The following is a 24,301-nucleotide window of genomic DNA, read 5'->3' on the forward strand; positions in this document are numbered from 1 at the left end:
TTCTTATTGGAACTGTAGCAAGTTTTTTATTTACATGTTGTTTCACCTACTTTTGTCGATTTAGAAATTATAGCCATCTACGATTAAATTATATAATTTTAAATTATATATACTAACGGATAATATAATAAATTCTTTCATCGTTAGTGTAGTTTTAACCTATTATAACAAGTTACATTATTTTACTTTAGGTTACCAATTATCGATGCTATTAAAAAAAGAATTACTCACAATGACATTTTATCGAGAAGTAACAATGAACTTAGGGTTTAAACATCTTTTAAATATTATGTCATTTTTCATGTGGTAGCAGGTAACTTAAATTTGTCTTCATTTTCAAAATTACAAGTCTCATTTCATACACAGAACTACCTAGCTATGTAGTACATATATCTTTTGAGTGATTTGATAATGTATAATCGTTTTTCACACTATTGGTGTATCTAAGTCAAACACTCAAACTCAACTATACATACATGTTTTTTTATTCTATCGTTATCTCCTTTTAATCCTGCTTTCAGTAGCGAAATCAAGATATTCATTAAGGGGGTTCGAAAGATAAAAACGTAATTTCTTGAACTCTTAAATCATTGAATCAATCTCTACTCTTGTATTTAGGAAATACAAAATCTATATATACACTAAAAACAAAAAAATATCTTAAATATACCGTGTAATCTTTTGGTGAGGGAGTTCTGGTGAACACCCTCTCCCACTCCTAGATCAGCCTTTGCCTACTTTGATTACTTCCTTTGAGCTAACATCCAAAATATACCAATAAGGTCTGTGTACATCCTATCCTTCACAAACTTCACTATTACACGGAGCTTCTTCTTGTTGTTATATATAAAGCCAATGCCAACTTTTAGACAAAGATATTTCTAGCCATGGAGAAAAAAGTAGAGATAATATCACAAAATTTGATTAAACCTAAAGTTTGTGATATTGAATCCTTCAATTTTTCAGCTCTAGATCAACTTGCCCCCCTTCCTCACTACCCAATTTTTCTATACTATCCACATGATAATCAAGAATCAACCAACATATCAACAAAATCCCAACAACTAAAAAATTAATTATCCAAAATTCTATCTGATTTTTATCCCTTTGCTGGTAGATTAATCAATGACAACACTTCAATAAGTTGCAATAATCATAATAATGATGATTTTGGTGTATTATTTATTGAAGCTTTTGCACATAACTACAACCTTCAAGAAGACATTCTTCTCTCAGGCATTAAAACAAACACTTGTGGTCACTTTGTCCCAACACTTGATTCACTGTTGCAAACTCATTTGTTGATTGTTCAAGTCACATTCTTTGAATGTGGTGGCATGGTTCTAGGTTGTTGGGTTTCTCATAAGTTATCCGATGCTACGTCTATTTCCACTTTCATCAATAACTGGGCATCTACTGCTCGAGGAGCAGTGGATGCCCAGTTATTACAGACCCCTGATTTTAAAACAGGGGTCAAAGTCTTCCCACCAACCCAAAAACCCCCTCCATCACCATTTACTAATCTTGTTGTTAATGAACAACAACTCGTTTCGAAGATCTTCTTGTTTGATGGACCTAGCATCGCGAATCTCAAGACTAAAGCTTTATCTAAGGATGTACCTAGCCCTACGCGTGTTGAAGCTGTGTCAGCTCTGATATGGAAATGTGTGACTGTCTCATCTAAAAGTAGTTCTGGTACATCTTACTTATCACATGTAGTGAATGTTAGGAAAAGACTTGTACCTTCATTGCCTAGTGGGACTATTGGAAATTTTCTTGGCTTTTCATTGTGTACTAAAAGTGAGAGAGACATTAATGAGTTACCAAATCTAGTGACTATAGTTAGAAAAAGTTTATTAGAGTTTCCTTATAGTAAAAATGGCACAAAGAGTTTAAATTGGGATGTGGCTTTAGATCCCATAATTGAAAATTGGAAAATGATTGGAGATATTTTATCAAGAAGTAGTGATATTGAGTTGTATCATTTTACTAGTTGGTGTGGTGTGCCATTTTATGAAGCAAATTTTGGATGGGGGAAGCCAAAATGGATGAGTATTATGGAACTTTACTCAAAGAATATGATTTTGCTCATGGATTCTATTGGTGGTGGGATAGAAGCTTGGATTTGTTTGGAGGCAAAACATATGTTAGAATTTGAACAAAATCAAGATTTACTAGCTTTTGCCACCATTAAATAATCAATTATGTGTTGGTAGAGAGTGCTTCTCCTTTTATGGCGAACTCTTTTGGAACTGGTTAAGAATAAGCGCTACTATCCCTGTTCGGATTCAACCAGGTTTTATTGATCTTCGTGTCCCCTTTCCAGCAGTACGTGGTGCGAATTTGGCTTACCAGGGCAAAGAGTTTTGGATATCAGATAGTTAAAACAACTTGTTTGGAGAATTTTGTATTGTATTATGTTGTTAGTTTAAATACAATGTTTTTTTATTGTTACTTATTGTTAAATCGATCGACATGTAGAGATGAAAAATCTATTTTATGTAAGGATCGATTTGATGAGATCGCGTAATTGTATCTTTACTCATTATTCAATAATCTTATTGTCTTTTACCTTGTTATAATAGCACTACCCCATCTTTTATCCATCAAATTGCTGACGTGTGATATAAAGTAACAACTGTAAATGATATAATTCATTCAAACGTTGTATTTATCAAATCAATACAATACAAATCACATCGTTATTCCTATTTTTCACGCTCTTGTTCTGTCTCAGTACTTGTACTTTAGCCATAGGTGATATATGTGAATCAAAGATCAAGCTAATTTCCTTTTATATTGTAGCAAAATCCTGTGTTTGCGTTTGAAAATAAATTTTTCACTATCAGTGTACGTAAGTTAAATCCTTAAAGTAATAGAATCTATAGTTCGACCTTCACAAAGTAGGAAAGTTGTTTCTAATAGACCATCGGCTCAAGGAAAGAAAGCTTAAAGAGAAACTATGAGCAAGAATTCACCATTACCTTTCACTTTGTATTTTGTGGATTCAACTCCATATCAAAGATAAATATCAACCAAAGATCCAAAATTTTGTTACTATGTTACATTAAAAAAAATGAGTCACTTGCCACAAGTAAAACATCTAAATTTTTGGAAGGCATCACAAATTATGTAGCAAATTATATGAGGCAAAATGGGAAGGGACCAGAATTTTCATTTTATTAATACTGCGGCAAAAATGTTGTCAGCCCCTCGAGCTCAAATGACTGGTTGACTACAGCGAAAACTATCTGCAGTCTGCTCCAACAGCTTCATGGACTGACTTGTAACCATCCTTTTCTAAGCAATGCGCGAGTTCAGCCTATAGAAAGAGACAGTGTTGCAATACGTGAGCAGAATGTTCGTTAATCTACAAGTGAGAGTAGAAATAAAGAAAGTGATATCATTGCAAGAAGAGAGCAGAATATGTTTTCGTTTGCAGATGAGAGCAGGAAAAAATGTAACTACGGTAGTGGAAGATTAAGCGGCTCGTATTTATAGCAGCAGTTTATCTCAAAAAGGATTAAAATTGGAGTTGAATGTGCACTTCCCTCAACAATCCTGAACTTCACAAAGTAAAATCAAACACAATCCTGTGCAAAATTTACAGCCATATTCGGTGAATCCATCAAGTATTAAGTTTAGTAGGGATTAAAGAGATTGTGCTATGGCAATTTCCAGGTTAAAGACACAACACTACGCAATGTAACTGGGTGAAGTGTCTGCAAAAGATACTACAGCACACGCACAAAAGCGCCTGAAAAGAAGGGGGTAGGAACCACTTTAAACTCGAGTTTCTTGAGCTAATGGGACCTCAAAACGGAAATTCAGACTTTAGATTGATTTACCTAATGCTTGATGCCATTCTAGTCTTATGAAATAGGGGATGGATTATCAGTCAGCTGTGTGGTTATATTTCAGTTCTCCATGGAGTAGCACACACATGGTATATACTTATTACCTCGTGCATGATATCAACAAGGTATATACCTATTCCCTTATCCCTCTTCTACTGCTGGCACCATCGGCCCTCACAGCTTTGACCCAACCAAAAGAGTATAGAAAGGATCTCTCCTTCTTTAAACCCTGTAGCTAATCATGATTCTATGAATAAACTTTTATGTCTATACTAGCTAAAAGAAAAACTAAAATGTCCCAACTTGAAAATCTGCCTCAATCCCATGAATGAGAGGCAAGAGAACTTTTGAAATGCATGTTGGGGATATCTGTTGGAATCAGGGTGTCATCTTGTACCATATTTCTTCTATACTTCGTATTATTTATAGAAACTCTAACGAAAGAATATATGATAGATATTCAGAAATTATTGAGCATGACAAACCAATACCTTTATATTGGGGATAAGTGCGGGTCCTCCATATCCAAATGCTGTATAAAGCTGAACAAGAGTCGCACCAGCTCGAATTTTTTTGTAAGCATCCTCGCCACTGCAAGAAATGCAGATTTCAAGTATTCAAATATTTACCAGAATATCTAATGAAAGATATTAATACTTGTTACAATCATGGATGAGGGAGTGGAGTACCTGCTAATACCTCCACAACCAATCAAAGGAATCCTTCCCTGTTAGAACAAACATATTGGGTTATCTGTTGCATCAAATAAAGAACAACGGAAGATATTCTTTTTGTCCTTACAAAATGAAAATGTTTGGCAACAGTGAGTTACAATCATATGCTGAGGATATGAATATAGCGAGAGACAGAAGTGGACAGAGCAATATGCAGATAGTTTCACCTCAAATAATCAGTAAAAGCATTATTCGAGGTTAAAGTTTGAGCAGCGGAAAAGTTAACAAAAAATATAAGAATACAATATATCATATTCAATAGAACAACAAATACTTGAAGTTGTACTCCATAGATAACAATTTTATGTAGTCAAAGTTAAAGGAATCTGTGTTATTTCTATAACAGGGAAAATTACAAAAGAAGATTGAAGAAAAGCTTTTTTTTTAAGGAGAACTTTGACATGGATAAATTTAAATACAGCAACAAGACACAGGGAGGACCAAAAGGAACCAATCCACCTGTTCCACTCCAATTTGATAACTAGCACTGTGCACATATTCCTGATACAATGGGACAGTACACATACCTTAGTCAGAATGTACATCTCTTTCAGTATATTTGTTGACATATTAAAGAGTGGCTTCCCACTCAAGCCACCAGTCTCTTGAGCCACAGGGTTTTGACTTACTGAATCTGGTCTTTGGATTGTAGTATTTGATATAATCTACAAGCAAAGCATAGAATATAATGTTGATATTTTATGTTAAAAAATGAAATGTTTCGTGGAATGTAGAGGTCAAACATGAAAATAAGTAAAGCATAAAGCATGCCAACCGTATTTGTGCTCTCTGCGTTTTATTTCTGCTATCTTTTCTTTTGAGGAGTAAGGGTTGGGAGAGGGGAGGGAATGCTCCTACCCAAAATTATTTCTTCATGAATAGACACTTCGCATTTGAAACAATGAGAATAGCACAAGAAAATTAATAAGAAATGATTCACACAAAAACATTAATTCCTACTAGCTTAATGTTTCGCTTGACAGCTGAAGCAATCATGATGGCAAATGTAACTTGTTGGAGGAAGTTACAATATCTAGATAACAAAGCTTTGTTTCTTTCCTTTTTTGAGGCTAATACATCATTATTTCTTATAGCTGGGGATTGGCAACACCTTGGTGTCAATTTCATGAAAATCCTGATCCATTATCTATAGAAAAGCCAAGATTATAAAAGTTTTAAATCTGATTATAATAGTACAAGTGACCAGTTGCTCAGCTCTTAATAATTATTTGAGGATAAATTGAACAGTGAACCACAGAACCCCAAGCCCCAACATGGAATAAACTGTTGGTCACTATAAGCTCAACGTCACAAACCAAATAGCTTTCTCTTTCTGGATAGGTATAATCAGAAACCAATTAGATATTGTCACCATGAATCTCCCAACACCAAAGTGCTGCTCGAAATCCAACACTAAAGGGACTTACTTTAACTTATTAAAAAACGCAAAAAAGAATACTAAAAGTGTTCTTCAAACTGTACCAGTCCATCCACACGAAGTGCAAGAGCCACCTACAATAGTACAAAGAAAACAAGCTATAAGTCAATCAACAACTACTACACCTCAATCCCAAGCTAGTTTACATATGAGTAGAAATGCTTCCATACCGCTGCAATATCTTCGAGATCTTGTTTGGACAAATCTGGAGCAATTTTCACAAGTAAAGGCGGAGGTCCTTCCTCACCCCACTGCATTTCATCACGTGCTGCCTGAACCTAAATAAAGGTACATAAAGAACTTAATCTAAGACTTGGTGATATGGTCTTAAATATAACCAGAGGTGAACTACAACGATGAAACAGAAAGGCATCAGGCAAAAACCTTCTTCACAAGATCCTTCAGTTGCTTTCTTCCCTGAAGTTGGCGTAGTCCAGGAGTATTTGGTGATGAGATATTAATTACCTAAAGCAGTAAAGGAGACGATGAATCAGTCTTATAAGCAATATTAGGGAGGATCCTCCATAAGTTGGTAGAGGATGTCTCATTTCATCAAGAGAATTAACTTAGAGAAAAGTTACCCAATTGTTCTCAGACATTAAAAAACAATTACTATATTTTGTTTCCGCTTCTATCAAAAGACGAAATGGAATGTGACATTGCCAGAAACACCAGACGTAAAGTATCAGAAAATAAAACAAACACAGAAGAGCTTATGAAATTTTTAGTCTGTAATTCTTTCTTTGGAGTGTGTGGGAGGGTGGGGGTTCTTTTTACACCTTCCTATATTTGATGAATTAGTCTAAAGGGTGTTTAGCAAAAGAACAAGTGTCCTGGTCCTTCAGGCTGCAAACTGGGAGTCTAATACATATTTTTTTTCATTCTAGAAGATAATTAAATAAAAACAAATTTATACACATTTGTAGAAACTAGATCACAAAAGCAAACAAGTCTACACACACACATAAAACAAAAAGAAATACCAAACAGGTGTAACCCAAGATCATGCAAATATCCAAGCAAAAGAAACATTTAATTTCAGACATCTACCAAGTAGTCAGCATACTGAGATAATGTATGAACTCCTTGTACATAATCTGCTGCAGCATCTTCACTTGTCTTGTTCTTTCCAAGGTTAACACCAAGAATACCAGGACCAGCTTTCCCTCCATGCTTGACTTCATCTCCTGCTGGAGATGAAGTACTAGATGTTTCCAACTTTCTCTTACCATGCTGAGCACCCAACCGCTTGGCAACAGCAACAATTCCTTCACTATTGAAGCCACACCTATTGATTAAAGCACTGCAAGCAATAAAAAGATTCTTACTTTTACAACTACCACAATCAGGCGATCTTCTTTTTATTTTTGATAAGCATCAAGCTTTTTAATTATTAAAGATATAGAAATGAACTTCACTGGGAAAACCACAAGAAAAGAAAAACAGTTCAAGATCAGAAAACATAATAGATGTTGATGGTGAGTTGGTGACAATCTGATTAGACATACATTCTTACCCTTCATTTGGCAACCTAAATATACGTGGTTTTGGGTTGCCTTCCTGTGGAATGGGAGTTACTGAGCCAACCTCAACAAAACCAAAACCTAATCCAAGCAAGCCTTCAACGGCCTCAGCATTCTTGTCAAAACCAGCAGCAAGACCAACAGGATTTGAGAACCTTCTTCCCCATACATCAAGGCCCAATATAGGAAGATCAGTCCTCTTCTCCCTTGGGACCCATCCTCGGGCAGCAGCAGAGACTGCCAGTCTGTGAGCAACCTCTGGATCTAGAAATGCAAAGAATGGATTTACAAGCTTTGTTGCTGAGAATAGCCAGCCACTGCACGTTTTTTGGAACATTAATGTTATTTTCACCCAAACTTTGTATAAACAACAGTAGATATAGTTCAGCCAAAGGGAAAAAGGGAGAACACGAATTAGTTTGATCTACTTAATTAGCCAAGAAGATGAAGAAGATTGTCAACAGAATCTCACAAATCAAACTGCAAATACAAATATGCCTTATATGTGTATGATGATCAAAAATCTTGTGTACCTATAACATCCAACTCAAACCAACAAGCTCATTGAAGCAGACCAATATCCTTGAACAATTCTACCGTTGGCAAGACTATCAATCTATTTGAAGAAGCCATCAAGAAAGCATAGGCAACCAATTACCTCTAATTTAAGGAAACAGCATTCTCAAACCCCAAATTTCACTGTTGATTATTTGGAAATGTAACGCATTGCTGGGCCTTCAAAAGAAGACGAAGAGCAGAACACAGCTACTTTGGTACTTATGTGGGTGCTTCAAAGAAAGAACAACAAAAGAGCTTTTGAAGGAGCAGAAAGTAAATTTATACAGTTGATGCCAGTCTTTTCATTTTAGGACAATTTCAAGGGTGACGTGTAACCATAGTAGAGAATCATATAATGCAGGTTCTGTCTTTTGTGTACCACTTTTATACAAGGTATTCACCCACATCAATAAATTCATTACATATCTAGTAAACAAATAAATACTCACAACTGAGCAATTTTATCACAGATGAACCACTTAAGGTAGCACCCCCACAAAACAACCACTCATATTCTGATAAATTCACTTTTAAGCCAACACATGTATGAAGCACCAACTAGCATCATTTTCTCTTTTCATCTCACGAGCAACTAGGGAAGCATTTTTTTATGAATTTTATAGATTGTGCCAACTTGTTTGGGAGTTGGGACTGAGGTGCAGTTGTCTATTTTGTTTATGTTTTTTTTTTATGAAGTGAGATTTCATTAAGGCATCCAGTAGATGCAAATATACAAAAGGGTAGTCTATTTTGTTTATAGGTTGCTCCAACTCTTATAATGAAACAGACTGGGGGATGGCTTTTCTGTGTGGGGATCGGAGAACAAGATATAGACTAGATCCCTCAACATTTTCTGAATCATCCCCATCTAATATCTACTAACACCTTGTTTGGATGGTTGTTACCCGTTGTATTGTAATGTTAGTTTAGATACAATGTTTGTTTTGATTGTTACTTAAATCTCATTGTATCATATTGTTTAATCCATCGTTAGGTAACGACGTAAAGTCTCATTTTGTGTAACGACCGATTTGGTGTGATCACATCGTTACCTTAATATTCTCTTCTTATTTTGACTTCATTAATAATCTTATTTTATCTTTTACCCTGTCTTTTCATAGTAGCTCTACCCCATACCCTACTTTTCTTGTAGGTTTATCATTCAAATTGTTGATGTGTGACATTATGTATCGACAGAGAACAATACAATCTATGCAAACATTGCATTCATTAAAACAATACAATACGATACAATACATTATGAAACAATACCTAACAACCATCCAAACAAAGTGTAAGGGTGTTTCTTCCCGTGAAACAATGTAAACTCATCCCCAACCCCAACCACACCCCTCTAGAAAAGCAAAGAGTTAAGAAGTCTTAACCCGAAAAAAAGAAGAAGATGCTGACAGCTTTACTATCTCCCTCCTCCTTTCCTGAGAACACATTATTGAGTTGATAAGCCAAAAATTATCTCTGAACAGGAATCCTACTACTCTTGGCCTTGGTTGAGTCTCATATCCAAATATGCTAAAGTCCAAACTCCAAAGAAGAACAGTAAGTTTCATGCATCCCTCCAAATATCATAATCCATATCGGAAGAATGTCTTAGAATGAAAAGTTGCAGGTACACTAAGATGTAAATGTACCGTATTCTTTTTCTCTTCTTGTGTGTGCTTCTGTGTTCATCCGACCAATGTGCCCAAAAACAAATTACACTGCATTACCATTTAATTTCCTTTGTTTGGTTCACTACAGAATTCATGAAAAGAAATCTATACAGAACATGTGCATTTATTTGTCTCTCAACTATTCTAAAACCAATGCTGTAAAAGTACATATCTCAAAGATTTAAATTCAGTACCAGAAGGTGGCTTCATCAACTGTACTTGCATAAGCTCCCCCAGCTATTAGTAGACCAATTGTGGCTCCTGTAAGCAACCTTCCCTACAGTGTTAACCAAGATACTGAAGTGAAATACAAGAAGCATGCAGAAGAAATTAATAACCCTTGTAAAATCGTAAGTAAATTAGAATACAGCTCCTGAACTCATAGGCGATTAGCATATACCACGTTCTAAAACTCAGGCCATCAGTATTAAAAATGGGGAAATCCCAGATGGAACTTCCAATATCCTCGAGAAAAAGGGTAAAAGTTTTTTTTATAAATGATTTACTTCATTTACTTGACATGGTTACGCTAATCAAATCCATTGATAAATTCATGTGAATGTTTCAGGAATGAAAAAAGGAAAAGGAAATAAGATACACTCAAAATGATTCAATATCCCCAACTTAGATTGATAAAAAGAGAAATTAAATACTTCTTCATGTCCCATTTTTATGCCATTGGAAGTTACTTCTTTTTCTTAACTGCATGATTTATCCTAGTGAGTCCAAAATCTTGTGCCAACATCCAACCTTTTTTTATGATAAGTCACTTGAAATCCAACCATATCCCAATCAAATACAAACTTTGGCAATTTGTATCTCTATTTCAACCATAAAGATTCTCTATAGAACTTTGTTTAATAACTATGTTGTCCAAGACAACTTGCACACACCTTCACTAATTCCACGGGGTACCAACTACCTCGTACAAATAAAATACCTGGTAACTCTATCCTATACTTCTCAGCAAGAAAATTCCTCTATTATTAAACTAGTACTCTACAAAAATAAAAATTCTCTATAGAACTTCTTTTTGTAACTATGATATCCAGGATAGCTCGCACGTACCTCGACCAACTCCTACCTCGTACCAATACAAGTACCCAGTAACTCTATCTTATACTTCTCAGCAAGAAAACTCCAGTATTATTAAATTACTACTCTAAGAAAATAAAGGTTCCTATAGAACTTATTTTATACAGGATAGCTTGCACCCACCTCGACTAATTCCTACCGCATACAAATACAGGTACCAAGTAACTCTATCATATACTTCTCACCAAGAAAAAACCTCTATTATTAAACTAGTACTCTTAAGTTAACAAAACTAAAGATACAAAAATATAAAACCAAATAGAAAAAAACATAAGAAAGAAAGTACCTTTTTTGAAGAATGAGGAACCTTAGGTAGTGGAGGAGTTGGAGGAACATTAGCTGAAGACGCGCAATAATGTCTAGGAGGAGCAGAGCTTGGTTTTATTAGCTTGCGATACAAGCTTTCTCTAATAAATGCAAATCCAACCCTTTGTTTCATTTTCTTTAACAAATTGAAAAAACCAAATCTTTAATAACCAAACACTTCAAACTTTACAACCCCAAATGCTCAAAAAAATTCAAGAAGATTTGTAGAGATACAGCCAACTGATGACAATATAATTCAAATGACTGAAAAGGGTATCTGGGGTAGCAGAGTATGAGTGAAAATGGGTGTAGTGGGGTTGGGATGGGGGTTGGGGGTGGGGGTAAAGGTTTGTTCTTGAAAAGGAAGATGAGAGGTTTTAGCACAGATGAAAGGGGGAAGAGAAAAACCCTTTTCTTGATTTTATTAGGCTTTGGTATATATGCCTTTTTGGAAAAGTTATCAAAAAAATTATGCTTTAATTTCTTTTACACTTCCTTTTTTTTAAAAAATAAAAAAATAATTGTTGTAATTGACTTCTTGAATTAGAAGTTTTAAATGTGATAGGTACTTTTGAGGGTATTAGAATTTTGTGTGACCTAATATAGGTTAAGATTCGATTCACATATATTAATGTTTGTATTAAGGTAGATTGTTTATGTCATATTTCTTGAAGTGTGGTCTTTTCTTGAATCTTGTATAAATGCAGGATACTTTGTTAGATTGTTCTTTTTTTAGAATTTGTGTGATGCACAAATAATATTTGGATGAATTAGTTATATCAAATTATAATTATTTGGATCAATTGTCATATTGTTTCTCTATACAATATTTATCCGACAATAAGAAAAAATTGCTATTAAACCGAACGAATTATATGATTATCAAATAAACTATTTGCAGAATTTCAAAATATCAAATTCAAGTTGCTTATTGTTATAGAACTTATTCACTCTTTTATTTTCATAATAAATGGAGTCATATTCTCAATTTTGTCGCAAATTGAAGGCCAAAAATAAAGATTTTTTATGTTTGTAAATAGTCTCTTGTTTTTTGGATAATTGTGGTGTTCAAGTTCGTTTGCGCGCACTTCAATTAATTTTACGATATGTCACATTCCGTCAGCGTTAAGTATTAGTTAACTCTATCCATTATAGCTTAAACACAAAATGAAGATAAATCACCTGATATTTTTCTTTCATTTTCATTTGTTTGATTTACTAATCTCTTTATTTTACAAAGATAGCTTGTGAAACATCTTCTTTGAACATAAGACTATCTACCTGCTGTCAAAGGTCTTTCTTCGAAATTATCTAAACAGGTCAATCCTCCCATCTCGTTTGTTTTAGCAACTTATCCTAAAGTCTCCTCACTAAAAGCTTCCGGCCGACGACAAAGGAAGCAGCCCGTCTGCTATGGCTGGACGACTTTTTTCTTTCACAATAAGACCTGAACGATTATCCCTACCTTCGGTAACTTACGAATTCAAACAAAGAAAATACAATTTCATACGTGAGTTTTCTCCTTTAAGATTAATTAATTACTGTAACACATAAAGTATGGTTTTTCCTGGAGAAACAAAAATGAGATATCTTCTTGTCCTACAAGCTTGTGTTGTTTTTAAAGTGTCCAATAAATAAGATGAGAATCGTAATTATTATTTTTCCCTAGCAATCAAAACAAATTATGAAGTTGATATAATATTATATTTTAAAGTAATGCAATGAAATGTTTTACTCGAAAAAAAAATATGATATGAACTTTTTTCTATACCACAAGATGGCTTCAAAAATATTTTAGAGATGCCAATAAATAAGAACACAAGGACAATAACAACTCCATTTGTTTCAATTTATTTATCTAATTTTGACTTTAATAATTTAAAAAAGCATAAAAGACTTTTAGATCCCATGTTCTTAAATTGAAGACATATATAAAATATATCGAAATGTTTTTTAATCTTGTGGTTTTAAATGTCACTTAAAGAGACCAAAAAAGGAAAAAACGATATTTTTTTAAATAGACTAAAAAGAAGAGTAAAACAAAAACGGAGACCATAATACTTCCCCAGGAAAAGGAATTTCATGGTATTTGTCACAACTCACAAGGATTGCAGAGACATATTTGTCAAAAGTTTAGACTACCACTCTGCAACTGGAGTAATTATACATATTGCCATGAAAGTATCTTCAAGATCACTTTTATAACAACAATATTCAAAATCTAGACAATAAGCTGGTGGAAGGTAGTATAGGTATCCGGTAGAATAGTCGAGGTACGGGCAAGCTGACCCAGACATCACTGTTATCAAAACGAAAACTGCCGTTGAATAAAAGGCTGATACATTTGAAGCATCAAATTGTGTAGATGTTCGCTGCCAAAATATTAGAATGTAATGTTTCCTCCATCACTATATAGCTGCTGATAAATAGGAAGCTTATATATGAATGACCCCTGACTCGGAAAAAAGACCGACAATCACATCATTGCCTGGATGAAAGAGCAAAGAAAATTAAGCTTCAGATTTGCAGAGATGCCAAAGAATCATATAATAAGCCCGAAATCATATAATAACTTGTGAAATTGCAAGATATACAGGTGAGAAAGTAAAAGGTTCATTTATTGTTAGTATGATAAATTAAAAGATACCAATGCATCTCATCGATCTAGTCGTTATCTTTAGAGTGATGCTCCCACAATGTACCAAGATAAACTACCATGTTAACGACATCCAAGATAGAGTGGTAAGAGGACTCTGGGGAAACCTGGTGCATGATTGAGAACGTAAAAAATAATGGATCAAGAATTAAAGAAGATACTAAAAAGGGAGAATCACAGACATCTAGATTTAAATGTGTCCCACGCAAACTGTACTCAGATGTTGGAAGAACTTGTATCAAGGGGATGCTAGATCTGCACTTTCTGATATTGGTAAAACAAGTCAAAATGGAGAGACCCTGCAGGAGACGAGCCATGTTTTGGGATTTGGTGGTGAATTGCAACAAGCTAATAACCTGAGATTTGTGAAGTACACCCAATCGGGGATACACAGGAAGTAGAACCATGATGTGTTGTAACAATTATCTTCATAGTATCTTATACTAGTTATGATGGGCTTCTAAACTTTCAAACACTTGAGACTAAAATTCTTACAGCTTGTATAATTTAACAAAATGCCCAAAAAAATTAAGCCATTCATACCTCTTTGGAAATTTATTTTGAAGTAGCAAAAAGGTTTAAATTTGAACCCTATACTACCTGAAATTACTCGATTTTGCACTCCGCCATACTCTTGGCCCATTCATAACCTTATCATTGTCTCATTGTTGTCCATGCCATCAACAAAGTTCCAGCGTGGAGCGGGTTGACTCCACGTATCAAAAAAATTTCGAGGAAACAGGCACAAATTCACGCTTCAACTTTTGACTATGGTTTAAAATTACATACGCCAAATACTAACAAGTATCAGTAAATCGGGACAAGATGGTAAAGGGTAAAACTTACCTCTAGTTGGTTAAGGTTTCATGATGCAAAACTAAAATTCTAACTAATCCCCAGAAAAGGGATGAGTTTAAAGACTAGCAAAGCCATAAGGAACTGAAATACTTCTATAACCAATATATTTATAAAGCTTAGAGAAAAAGGTGAAAATAAGATGCATACCATTGGATAATGGAGCCAAAAAGGAAATGCTGCATGATAGGAACCTTCTGCAGAACTTCAATCTTGTACATCTTAAGTAAGCCACTGTTTACCTTGTTCCAATTGGGTACACCACTAATGTCATCTAACATGGGCGAGTGCTCTGCAAACACTCCCTTCTTCACCTTCATTATGAACACAATACATGAGAGATAAAGATATTCATTTGCAAAGTTCTCCAAGATATCTTTGTTGTGAATAGATTTTGGTTTCATGTACTTGTGATCAATCAACTGAGATGACCCAAATATAAAAGGTAAGAAGTGGTAGTCATCTAGTCCCCAAACCCCATGGGACCCAGCAGGCTCTAGGCAATAGGTTACTTGCAACTTCCTCATCAAATCCAAGTAGTTGACAAAAACCCTTGACACCAGAGCTTGATAGTCCTCTTCTTTCACAACTCCTAATCTTGCTAAACAATACAACCATGCTGCAAAATTTGTCTCATGTCCGGTACCTATATAACAGACGTGATTAGTTCTAGGAATTAATATTAATTTGTTCTAGGAAGGCCAGTTATAGAACGCCAACAGTCATGTGCACTTAAAAGTTCTAAAGGGATAGTTAAAACGTATAAAATAGTTCTATAGCATAATCCAGCAAAGTAAGAGCTCAAATCAAAGGAGCAGAAAATTCCTTAAAGTAGATTGAAAAGTACAGTCATTTTCATGTAACTTTTTTTATCATTGGTGTATCAAGAAAAGGAATCAGATGCTGAAGATAGGCTACTATGTTGTTCTCCATCAAAACTGAATTTAAATCAGCACAAGAAGAAAACAAATGTTGTCATGCTCAATCACTAAACATAAGCACAAAATGCAAATGTGCCTATGAACAGGGGCAGACACACCAATTTTTTCCAGACGGTGAAAAAGCTTTAGAAATGATTTATTTTTTACCCTCTTAGCATTATTAAAACTTGTTACATATTTGTTGATGCATCTTTACATCCACCAACACTATCTCATAGGAAGATGAGGTGAACACTGTGAAATGATTGCTAAGGGCAGACATATCAACAATTCAACTGAGATACTTATAGCAACATAATATTCAACACTTCATGTATTATGATTCTTTTAATAACTATATTATGTATTATGATAAATATATAACACATGTTTTGTTTCTTATGAAGTAAATTATATTAAACTGGTTGAACTCCCGTATACAGGATTGTTATATTACACACCATTAAACAATCCCACAAGAAAAAAGCTACGGCAGAGCATCAGTCTGAGATGAATGTATCATATATTTCTAACATCTATGTTGCTCGGACTCTTCAAAATGTCAACCGGTGCGTGTCGGATTCGCCAAAAGTAGTGTATTTTTGGAGAATCCGACACGGGTGCGGCATCAAAAGTGAAGAGTAGGTGCAACTTATACTAACATTAACATTTTATGTTAGAACCACATCTTAGCATTAATTACATTTCCTCCAACTAGTACACAACTGAACTCATTTCTCAACTCTGGAGCAGTAATAGTAGTACTCAACCATAATCAAGTACTCATTCTCCAATCGTTTTACAAGAAAAGTTTCCGCAACTCTAATTACTCTAAGAAAAACAACAAAACTCCAACAACTTAACGTCAGTTAATCGCACATAGTTAACACTGCCTATGTGACCTTCTGCAGAGGATTTTCATAGCTGAGCTCAACTAATTCGCGAATGAGGCTAATTGATTGGTAACAGCACAATAAACGAAACTAAAACCAAAAAGCATACCATAATCAATTCTGCTGGAGTTGCCAAAGCTATCAGTAAAGTAAGGAACAAGCTCAACAGTAGCCGAGTGAAGATCCGGAGGCAGAAACTGAAGCAAGAATGACTCAGCATCACAACTCATACGTTCATGCCATGTCCGGTACGCCAAGTTCCCATATCGAGACGATTGTGGTGCTAAAGGGATCTCATCCACGTAGACACTTAGGGTTTCAAGCACAGAAACAATGGCTAACACTACAGGCGACTCATGGCAAGGATCTGAGAGTTTATGTGAACGAATAGACTCCGATAGTAAAACCACGAACCCGAGAAAGTTCTGGCAAGTGGGAGATGATTGAAACTGAACGATGTCGTTTTGGTTGTGGATTTTCTTCACCGGAGTTTGGAAATGGTAAGGAGGAGTTAACGGAACGACTCTCTGTGATTGAGGAACTGGTGTTCGCATGATGATTTCTCTGTTATTGGCTGGTGGAAGGTTGACGGCTGGAGCACGGATGGGGATGTAGTTGGGGTTAGGATCAGGAGGCGGTGATGGGAACGCGGTAGGTCCACCGCAGTTGACGCAGGCTCCGCCGGCGCCGCCGTCGTGGTGGTGGTGGAAGGCGATGGACGGTGGTGGGTTGTGATGGGGTTCCATTTCTGTAACACTGGAAAAGAATGAATTTTAAATTATGCAGAGAAAGGAAGAATGAAGAGAAAGGTAAAGGTAAGGGGAATATTTCATGTTCTTTTTTATTTTCTAAGAAAAAGAAATATAATTATTTTTATTGGAATATCTTTTAATATTTTAAACTATTAATTATTATAACTTATAATTTTTTTTTAAAAAAGGTGGTAAATGCAAGAGTGCAGTGATCGTAGTAGCCCCTCAGACATGCTCTTTGTACAAGCAAGTAAAGAGCTAATGAGGACAGTGACCACCAGCTTCGCTTATACGCAGTTAGCTTAAAACATGTTTTCATCACGTGGTCGAATTCGCGCACCTCTATGAAACAACCTATTATCACTTTAGATAGGAGCAAAATAGATGACTTAAACGGAAAGTAAGTTCTCTGGATCGATATATCGTATGACGTAATGGATATCTTGATCCAGATCCAATCAAATTCACGATTAAAAATTTTAAAACTTAAATCTCAAATTTTTAATTGTAACATATAGCTTGTGTTTGGACATGAGATATGAACTCAATATTTGAACATGTGATTTGAATCATAATTTCAAATCTCCAAAAATAAAAATAAAAAATGATTTGGGGATTCCAACTCATAACTTTAATTTTATTTTAAAATGTAATAATTTTATATTTTATATATAAAAAGAAGCCCGTGAAAAGATTGTTCATACCATATGAAAGAATTATATTAAAGAATAACTAGTAGTTATTATTGTTGACTAATAAATCTTTACAAATTTATGTGTATTTAAAAATTTGTAATCACAAACACTTATACATGAATCATGAAACTAGAAATTTATCAATGCAACTCCTAATTAGAATATTTCGATATCTTACTTATGAATTATGATTTGTTCATTTGGTAAAATTATATAGAAAGAATTTATTATTATTATTATTATTTCACAACTTAAAAAGTAAATTGTAGTATGACAATTCCAAACTTGTTATGTTATTCTTGAGCCAAGGGTCTTTCGAAACAATCACTACCACCAAAAAGGTCAGGACGTAAGGTCTGCATACACACCACCCACCCACCACCCTCCCCACTCACTTATGGAAAAAGTTAGGGGCGTAAAGTCTACACACATACCACCCTCCCCATTCCACTCAATTGTGGAGAAAAAATGTAAAATCTGCATACACACCACCCTCCCCGTTCCCCACTCACTTGTGCGATCACACTGAGCATGTGTTGTAATTTTACTGTAACAACACCTTTTTGTCTTCCCACAGACACTCGCACATATAGTTGAAATAGAAACTTGAGCAGCAGAAGTAGAACTGTACTATTGTTGCACCAACTAAAGGGCATATAAAGGTAAATCATAAACTTCTTGTCATCAACCAATGTTTGCTACAATGGAACAGATGTTTATCACTCATCTGTTTCTCGCGAATGGTAAAATAACACAGGGAAAAAGTGGGGGTGAAATGGAAGGAGGTACGTTGAACACTCGTTGAACTTCTACTCCACAGCTCCAGCAATACTAATTTAGACAGAATTTGGTACTCGTAAAGTTCTTTGACGCACATGAACTCGTTGAGTTATCAACGAAGGAACCTCCACAAACGTTAACTTTTAAAAATGTTACAAGTAGGCACCCAAAAACACGAAAAAAAAACAAATATGATCTATTGTGCTGGAGCCAGTTGTCTCAATTTAGCTTGCAAGATAACACCAGTTTCATCAGCAATACTTTTCTTCTTCGTCGCAACCTGCATTTGTACAAATGATTACTAAAAGAAGGTGATTTCCATAAACAAATGAAAAACATGATTAGAGTTGTTTTTTTTACCAAACTACAAATTCAAGGAAATCCTTGCAATATCATCTGCATAACATATATTAAAGGATAGAAAAATACTCCCTCCATTTCAATTTGTTTGTCTTGCTTTCTTGATGTGAAGCTAAGCAAGGACATTGGAAATGCACGGAAAGAATAGAAGTAGAGGAGTGGTCAGTTGCTGGACAACGTCAAGGGGAAAGAGTATGAGAAGGATAAGAACAGGGAAGTAGTAGATGGGAAGGAAGGAGAACAACAACGTCACAACAGAAGGAAAAACCTGAATTAGAACAGGTGGCACATAGAGAAGGGGAAAATCTGAAGAGTCGGAGGTATGGAATAGAATATATATGAACCATTTAAAGGAATATTGAAGCTGCAACTTATAGATCTTTCACAGGAAGGAAACTACGATAATGAAAAGCACGAAAGAATTGATAGGTCAGTTTAGGAACCCATATTGTTGAAATTTTAGCACAGCCTTTTCACATATAAATGTGTGGTAGGTTAATATGGAGAAGTTATATGAGCAGGTAGTTGTAGGCATTCCAAAGATATCGGGAATAAGGTGAGGTTTTTACTTGAAGATAACAAGTTTAACTTAACTACCGGGATGCCTTATGTTGCCATTTAATACCTCTGAAACTCTTCTCTATTTTATTTTGTACCAGTCGCTTATGCTTGAGAAAGGTGGCATTGAATCCAACCTCCTGCCTTGATCGACTCCTCCATTCATCGCCTACAGGCTACCATGGAAACCTCAACTCTCCCAATCTCCTTTTAGGGATTACACGTCCCTCCGTTCATCTAAGCTAAGCAATAGACTCTAGGGGTCTGACCTTTTCCCTACAATCATTACCCTTAGCGACTTTCCTCTCTGGGGGTTACTGTCTGTGGGACTGGCTAACCAATGAGATAGACCAGGTTCAAACTCAAGCTTGTGAGCTTACAAAAGTCATAATTCTGATAAGGAAATGAAGAAGGTTTCTCCAGGAACCTGTTCTGGATGGACCTTGTAACAACATGAAGGGGAAAACTTCAGACAATCTCCAACACCCTTCTCTCAAAACCTAAATGCAGGTGGAAGTGATAAATGAGAAAGTAAAAACGGAATGGCATATAAACACTATAGCCTTCTAATGATATCTGTCCTAGAGAGAAGACATCCATGAAGTCCACATTAAAGGTGGGTAATCCTGCAATGCAAGCTTTTTGAGCAAGGGTAAGCAGCTTGCTAAGCTATCTTACCATGATATAAGGAGGAGAAAGGCGATACATATTCTTTCTAAACCACTTGCCATTGACTGAGAGAAGGTTACTAAATACTCAAAAACCTTTTTGTAGATATTAAATGTCCAGCTTATTTTTCTGAACTCTTCTTTATGACAGAAATTAAGCTTATGCCAGTAACAACACTGTTCTTGATGATTTTTCTTAATGAGTTTAGCCATGTAGTGTGTGTGTTGCATGACAGAGGCCACATGATGTCCTCTAAAACCAACTTCTTGTATATTTGCAATAGGTGTACACGGCTAAGAACGCCTTGAAACCCATTAAAATATTTTTTTCAATTTACTTCTTCTCACATCAATCACCCCGAGTATCGAAGGTTGGGTTACATTAGATAGATGAAATAAGACGATATATCAATAGTCATAGAACAGCAGAAATATCAGGTAGGATTGTTACAGATAGGGTACTCAGTACACCAGAAATGAAACCCCCGAGAAGGTTTGTAGCATGGAGAATTTATGTCAAATTAGAACACAAATAAACTAAAATAAGCAGCTCAAAACTTGCATATAAATTCGCTCCACCAAGTGAAACAAAATGGATACTTACATCAAGAAGCTGCTCGTAGTTGGACTTTAGCAGGCTGATTTTCCGCTCACAGTAATCTTTTCCTTCTGTCATAGTTTTCTATTCAAATAAAAAAAAAGAGCACAATCTTAGGGCTTGAACCTTCTAGTAATAGGACCATGTGAAAAGATAATATATGGCTTTCTATAAATGAAATAACTGGAGCACGGAATAACGAACGTGTTCTTTTCAATAATGCTACAACTACAGTCCCTTAGATTCATGAGACATCGCCTACTGGCTACTAAGGACCAGCGTCCAAGGACATGCCAGACTGCTGATCTTACTTAAGCACTCAACGTCACAAATAGCTTAATTTCTTGAAAAAGTAAAGGTAAATGGATGATCCAGGAACTACATATAACATACTTCTAGGTACATGAAAGATACATCTTTGAAGAGAAATATAACTTACGTAGACCTATAAAGACCAGAAAATTCAGAATAAACATCCAACTACCTAAACCTAAGAAAACTAAATAACTAGAAATGGTAAAAATATAAGTGTCCACTAGACTTCTTTTTCAGTCCAAACAGAAGATCATAACCATAAAAAGATATTTAGCATGTCGAAAGAATTTTCTGAATTAATCATAACTACATTGCTTTCAGCATATAGCAACAAAACCCATTACACTTTCCTGGAAAATAAACAACTCATTAGCACAGAGGAAAGCTCAATCTCTGCAAACAACCCTCCTCAAACAGACAATACCAATTATGAGCCCACATAGAGAAGGTAAAAAACAGGAAAAAGAAAGTCTGCCAAGAGCAACACAATTCAAACAGTCTCACGTTCCTCAAGAATCCAAAGCAAGTATGTCAGTCACAACCAAGGTACATTACCAATGAACTTAGAATATGCTCCCCCATACAACTCTCTTTCCAGTTTGCTACACTTCAAAATGTTTGAGACCAACATTTCTATACTACTTAACTTCCAAAATACAAGTCCATTAAACTATTCAATATATAAATTTCTGATATGGTTTTCTTATGACTTAAATCAAACTAACTTTTCAACTACCGTGTTTATTTCCTTTCACTACACCAATATAATTCAAAAGTCAAATTTAACTCCTTAAATTCTGTGGGAAATCAAACATTTACTCATAAAATAAAACTTTGCTTAGAAATAACTATACACATGAAAAAAAAAGTCATCTTTACTTTAGTTGCATACACAGAAGCATCTCCAATGCTCACCCCATCCTAATTACCCCGGAAACCCATCAACCACCAAGCACCACAACAAAAAAATATGTAAATTTAGATTAAAGATCGTAGATTTATCGATTCAATTAGCAGAAATAGATAGCAAGCCAAATGTCCCAATTACAGATGCACCAACAGATAAATACATACCTCAACAAAATATCCAGTGCCGACATCTACCAAAACCTTATCAGCATCATCTAGTGTCCCCGGCACATATAAAGACGCTGTTAAAGGCACCAACATTTTCTTCCCTGAGACAACACAATAAGAAAAACAAAACCCATATCAGAAATTTCACAGTGAAGTCAAAAGAACAATCTTTTACACCTAATTCCTAAAAGAGCATTTTGCAGTACAAGAGGGATACGAACCAACGTTTTCTTCCCTGAGCAAGAAACACAGTATAAAAAAACCAAAACCCATATCATGTTAGTAAGGTTTTCATTGATGATAACAAGGTCAACTTGGCGGTATACAAGAGACATACCAATCTCTCCAAACGATACCCAATGTTCTATACAAACAGGAACTACATGGATGCATCACATGAAAATAAGGATACTACTCATCGATTGAGCAAAACTCATCTCCACCCCATCTCATAAACTACACAATCAAGTCAAACACACACTCTTTTACACCTAATTCATAAAAGGGTATTTTGCGTTACAAGAAGGATATCAACCAACATTTTCTTCCCTTAGCAAGATAACCAAAACCCATATCGTAAATTTCACAAATGAAGTCAAAAGAACAATCTTCTACACCTAATTCCTAAAAGGGTGTTTTGCAGTAAAAGAGTGACACAAGCAACAATTTATTCCCTGAGCAAGAAAACACAGTATCAAAAACCAAAACCCCTATCATAAATTTCACAATAAAATTAAAACACCAATCTTTAACACCTAATTCCTAAATGGGTGGTGTTTTGCAGTACAAGAGTGACACAAACCAACATTTTCTTCCCTGAGCAAGACAACACTGTATAATAAACCAAAACTCATATCATAAATTTCACAATAAAATTAAAACACCAATCTTTTACACCTAATTCCCAAAAGGGTGGTGTTTTGCAGTACAAGAGTGACACAAACCAACATTTTCTTCCCTGAGCAAGACAACACAGCATAACAAACCAAAACCCATATCATAAATTTCACAATAAACTCAAAAAAAAAAAACAATCTTTTACACCTAATTCCCAAAAGGGTATTTACCAGAACGAGAATGAACACAAACCTTGAGGGCGTAGTGACAGATCTTGAAGGGCATTAGATGCGATTTCGAGTCGAGTAGTTGCAGTACGGATATTGTTGAGGCTATCTTGAAGGAGGTTCACTTCTAGATCGGCTTGTTCTTTGAGTGCTTTTAGTTGCTCCACACTCATCTTCTCTATTTCAAGTGTTCTAGACGCCATTTTCAATTGCCCCCTTCTTCCCAAAAACCCTCTCTGCTGCTGCTAGAAGAAGCTTCTCGCAAAGTGTTGAATAGTTGAGCTTATGGGAGTTGATTTTAGTTTTTGTTTATTTTTATCTATGTATTAAAAATAATATATATAGCATAGTTTTTATAAAAACATTTGTTTAGAAAAGTATTTTCTTTTTTGGTAACCATGGTAAAATATTATCATTACCATCAAAGAACAATCATCATCATCATCATCATATATATATATATATATATCTACTAGATAATGGTGCCCGCCCAATAATATAAATGGTATGTTTTGGGGCTAATAACGGAGTTTTTGAAGCGATTGCTTGCGTGGATAAAGGAATAAGTTTTTTTATCACAAACTTGTACTTTCTTTGACACTATTAAAATGAACCTAATATATGTTATTTTTGTTGTCTCAATTTATGTGACACAAATAAAATTTGGAGAGTCATCCAAATTTTCATATTTTAAAAAAAATGTTTTAAGTTATTAATTATTGTGATTTATAATATTTTTATGTAACTTTCAAATAACCTACATTACTGGTCACTTTGTCCTAATTTATGTGATATGGATAAAATTATAAAATTAACCCTTTTAAAATGTCTTTTAGATATTTTAAGTTGTTAATTATTATTATTTATAATACTTTTTTGATAATTTTAAAATGATATGTGTTATTTTTTTTGTCCCAATATATGTGTGC

General features: G+C 34.9%; 3 protein-coding genes and 1 pseudogene across 4 annotated transcripts; 1 reads left to right on the top strand and 3 right to left on the bottom strand.

Annotated features, from left to right (window-relative positions):
• Positions 1–887: 887 nt before the first annotated feature.
• LOC125837318 (tabersonine-19-hydroxy-O-acetyltransferase-like) lies at positions 888–2,220 on the top strand (annotated as a pseudogene).
• A 743-nt stretch (positions 2,221–2,963) lies between these two features.
• On the bottom strand, positions 2,964–11,592 carry LOC125837662 (dihydroorotate dehydrogenase (quinone), mitochondrial). 2 transcript variants are annotated; one of them, XM_049516747.1, is made up of 11 exons: positions 11,162–11,592; positions 9,975–10,057; positions 7,546–7,869; positions 7,080–7,332; positions 6,414–6,494; positions 6,200–6,307; positions 6,074–6,103; positions 5,119–5,256; positions 4,547–4,584; positions 4,349–4,448; positions 2,964–3,322 (listed from the first exon to the last, which is right to left on the bottom strand). In XM_049516747.1, the coding sequence occupies exons 1-11, from the start codon at positions 11,312–11,314 to the stop codon at positions 3,248–3,250; spliced, it is 1,383 nt and encodes a 460-aa protein (XP_049372704.1). In that variant the 5' UTR covers positions 11,315–11,592; the 3' UTR covers positions 2,964–3,247. The 2 variants fall into 2 exon arrangements, with proteins under 2 accessions (XP_049372704.1, XP_049372712.1); XM_049516755.1 differs by having other exon boundaries at positions 3,261–3,370; positions 11,162–11,560.
• A 3,200-nt stretch (positions 11,593–14,792) lies between these two features.
• Positions 14,793–17,291, bottom strand: LOC125837570 (uncharacterized). Its single transcript, XM_049516667.1, has 2 exons — positions 16,615–17,291; positions 14,793–15,338 (listed from the first exon to the last, which is right to left on the bottom strand). Exons 1-2 carry the CDS (start codon positions 17,249–17,251, stop codon positions 14,812–14,814), a joined length of 1,164 nt encoding a protein of 387 aa, XP_049372624.1. The 5' UTR covers positions 17,252–17,291; the 3' UTR covers positions 14,793–14,811.
• Positions 17,292–18,615: 1,324 nt separating this feature from the next.
• Positions 18,616–23,664, bottom strand: LOC125836888 (probable prefoldin subunit 5). The gene is made up of 4 exons (XM_049516050.1): positions 23,398–23,664; positions 22,306–22,409; positions 20,923–21,000; positions 18,616–19,012 (listed from the first exon to the last, which is right to left on the bottom strand). Exons 1-4 carry the CDS (start codon positions 23,573–23,575, stop codon positions 18,929–18,931), a joined length of 444 nt encoding a protein of 147 aa, XP_049372007.1. The 5' UTR covers positions 23,576–23,664; the 3' UTR covers positions 18,616–18,928.
• Positions 23,665–24,301: the final 637 nt, after the last annotated feature.

The sequence above is a fragment of the Solanum verrucosum genome, unplaced genomic scaffold (genome assembly GCF_900185275.1).
Source record: "Solanum verrucosum unplaced genomic scaffold, falcon-dt-bn FXZP01000284.1, whole genome shotgun sequence".
In the NCBI taxonomy this organism is placed as follows: Eukaryota; Viridiplantae; Streptophyta; class Magnoliopsida; order Solanales; family Solanaceae; genus Solanum; species Solanum verrucosum.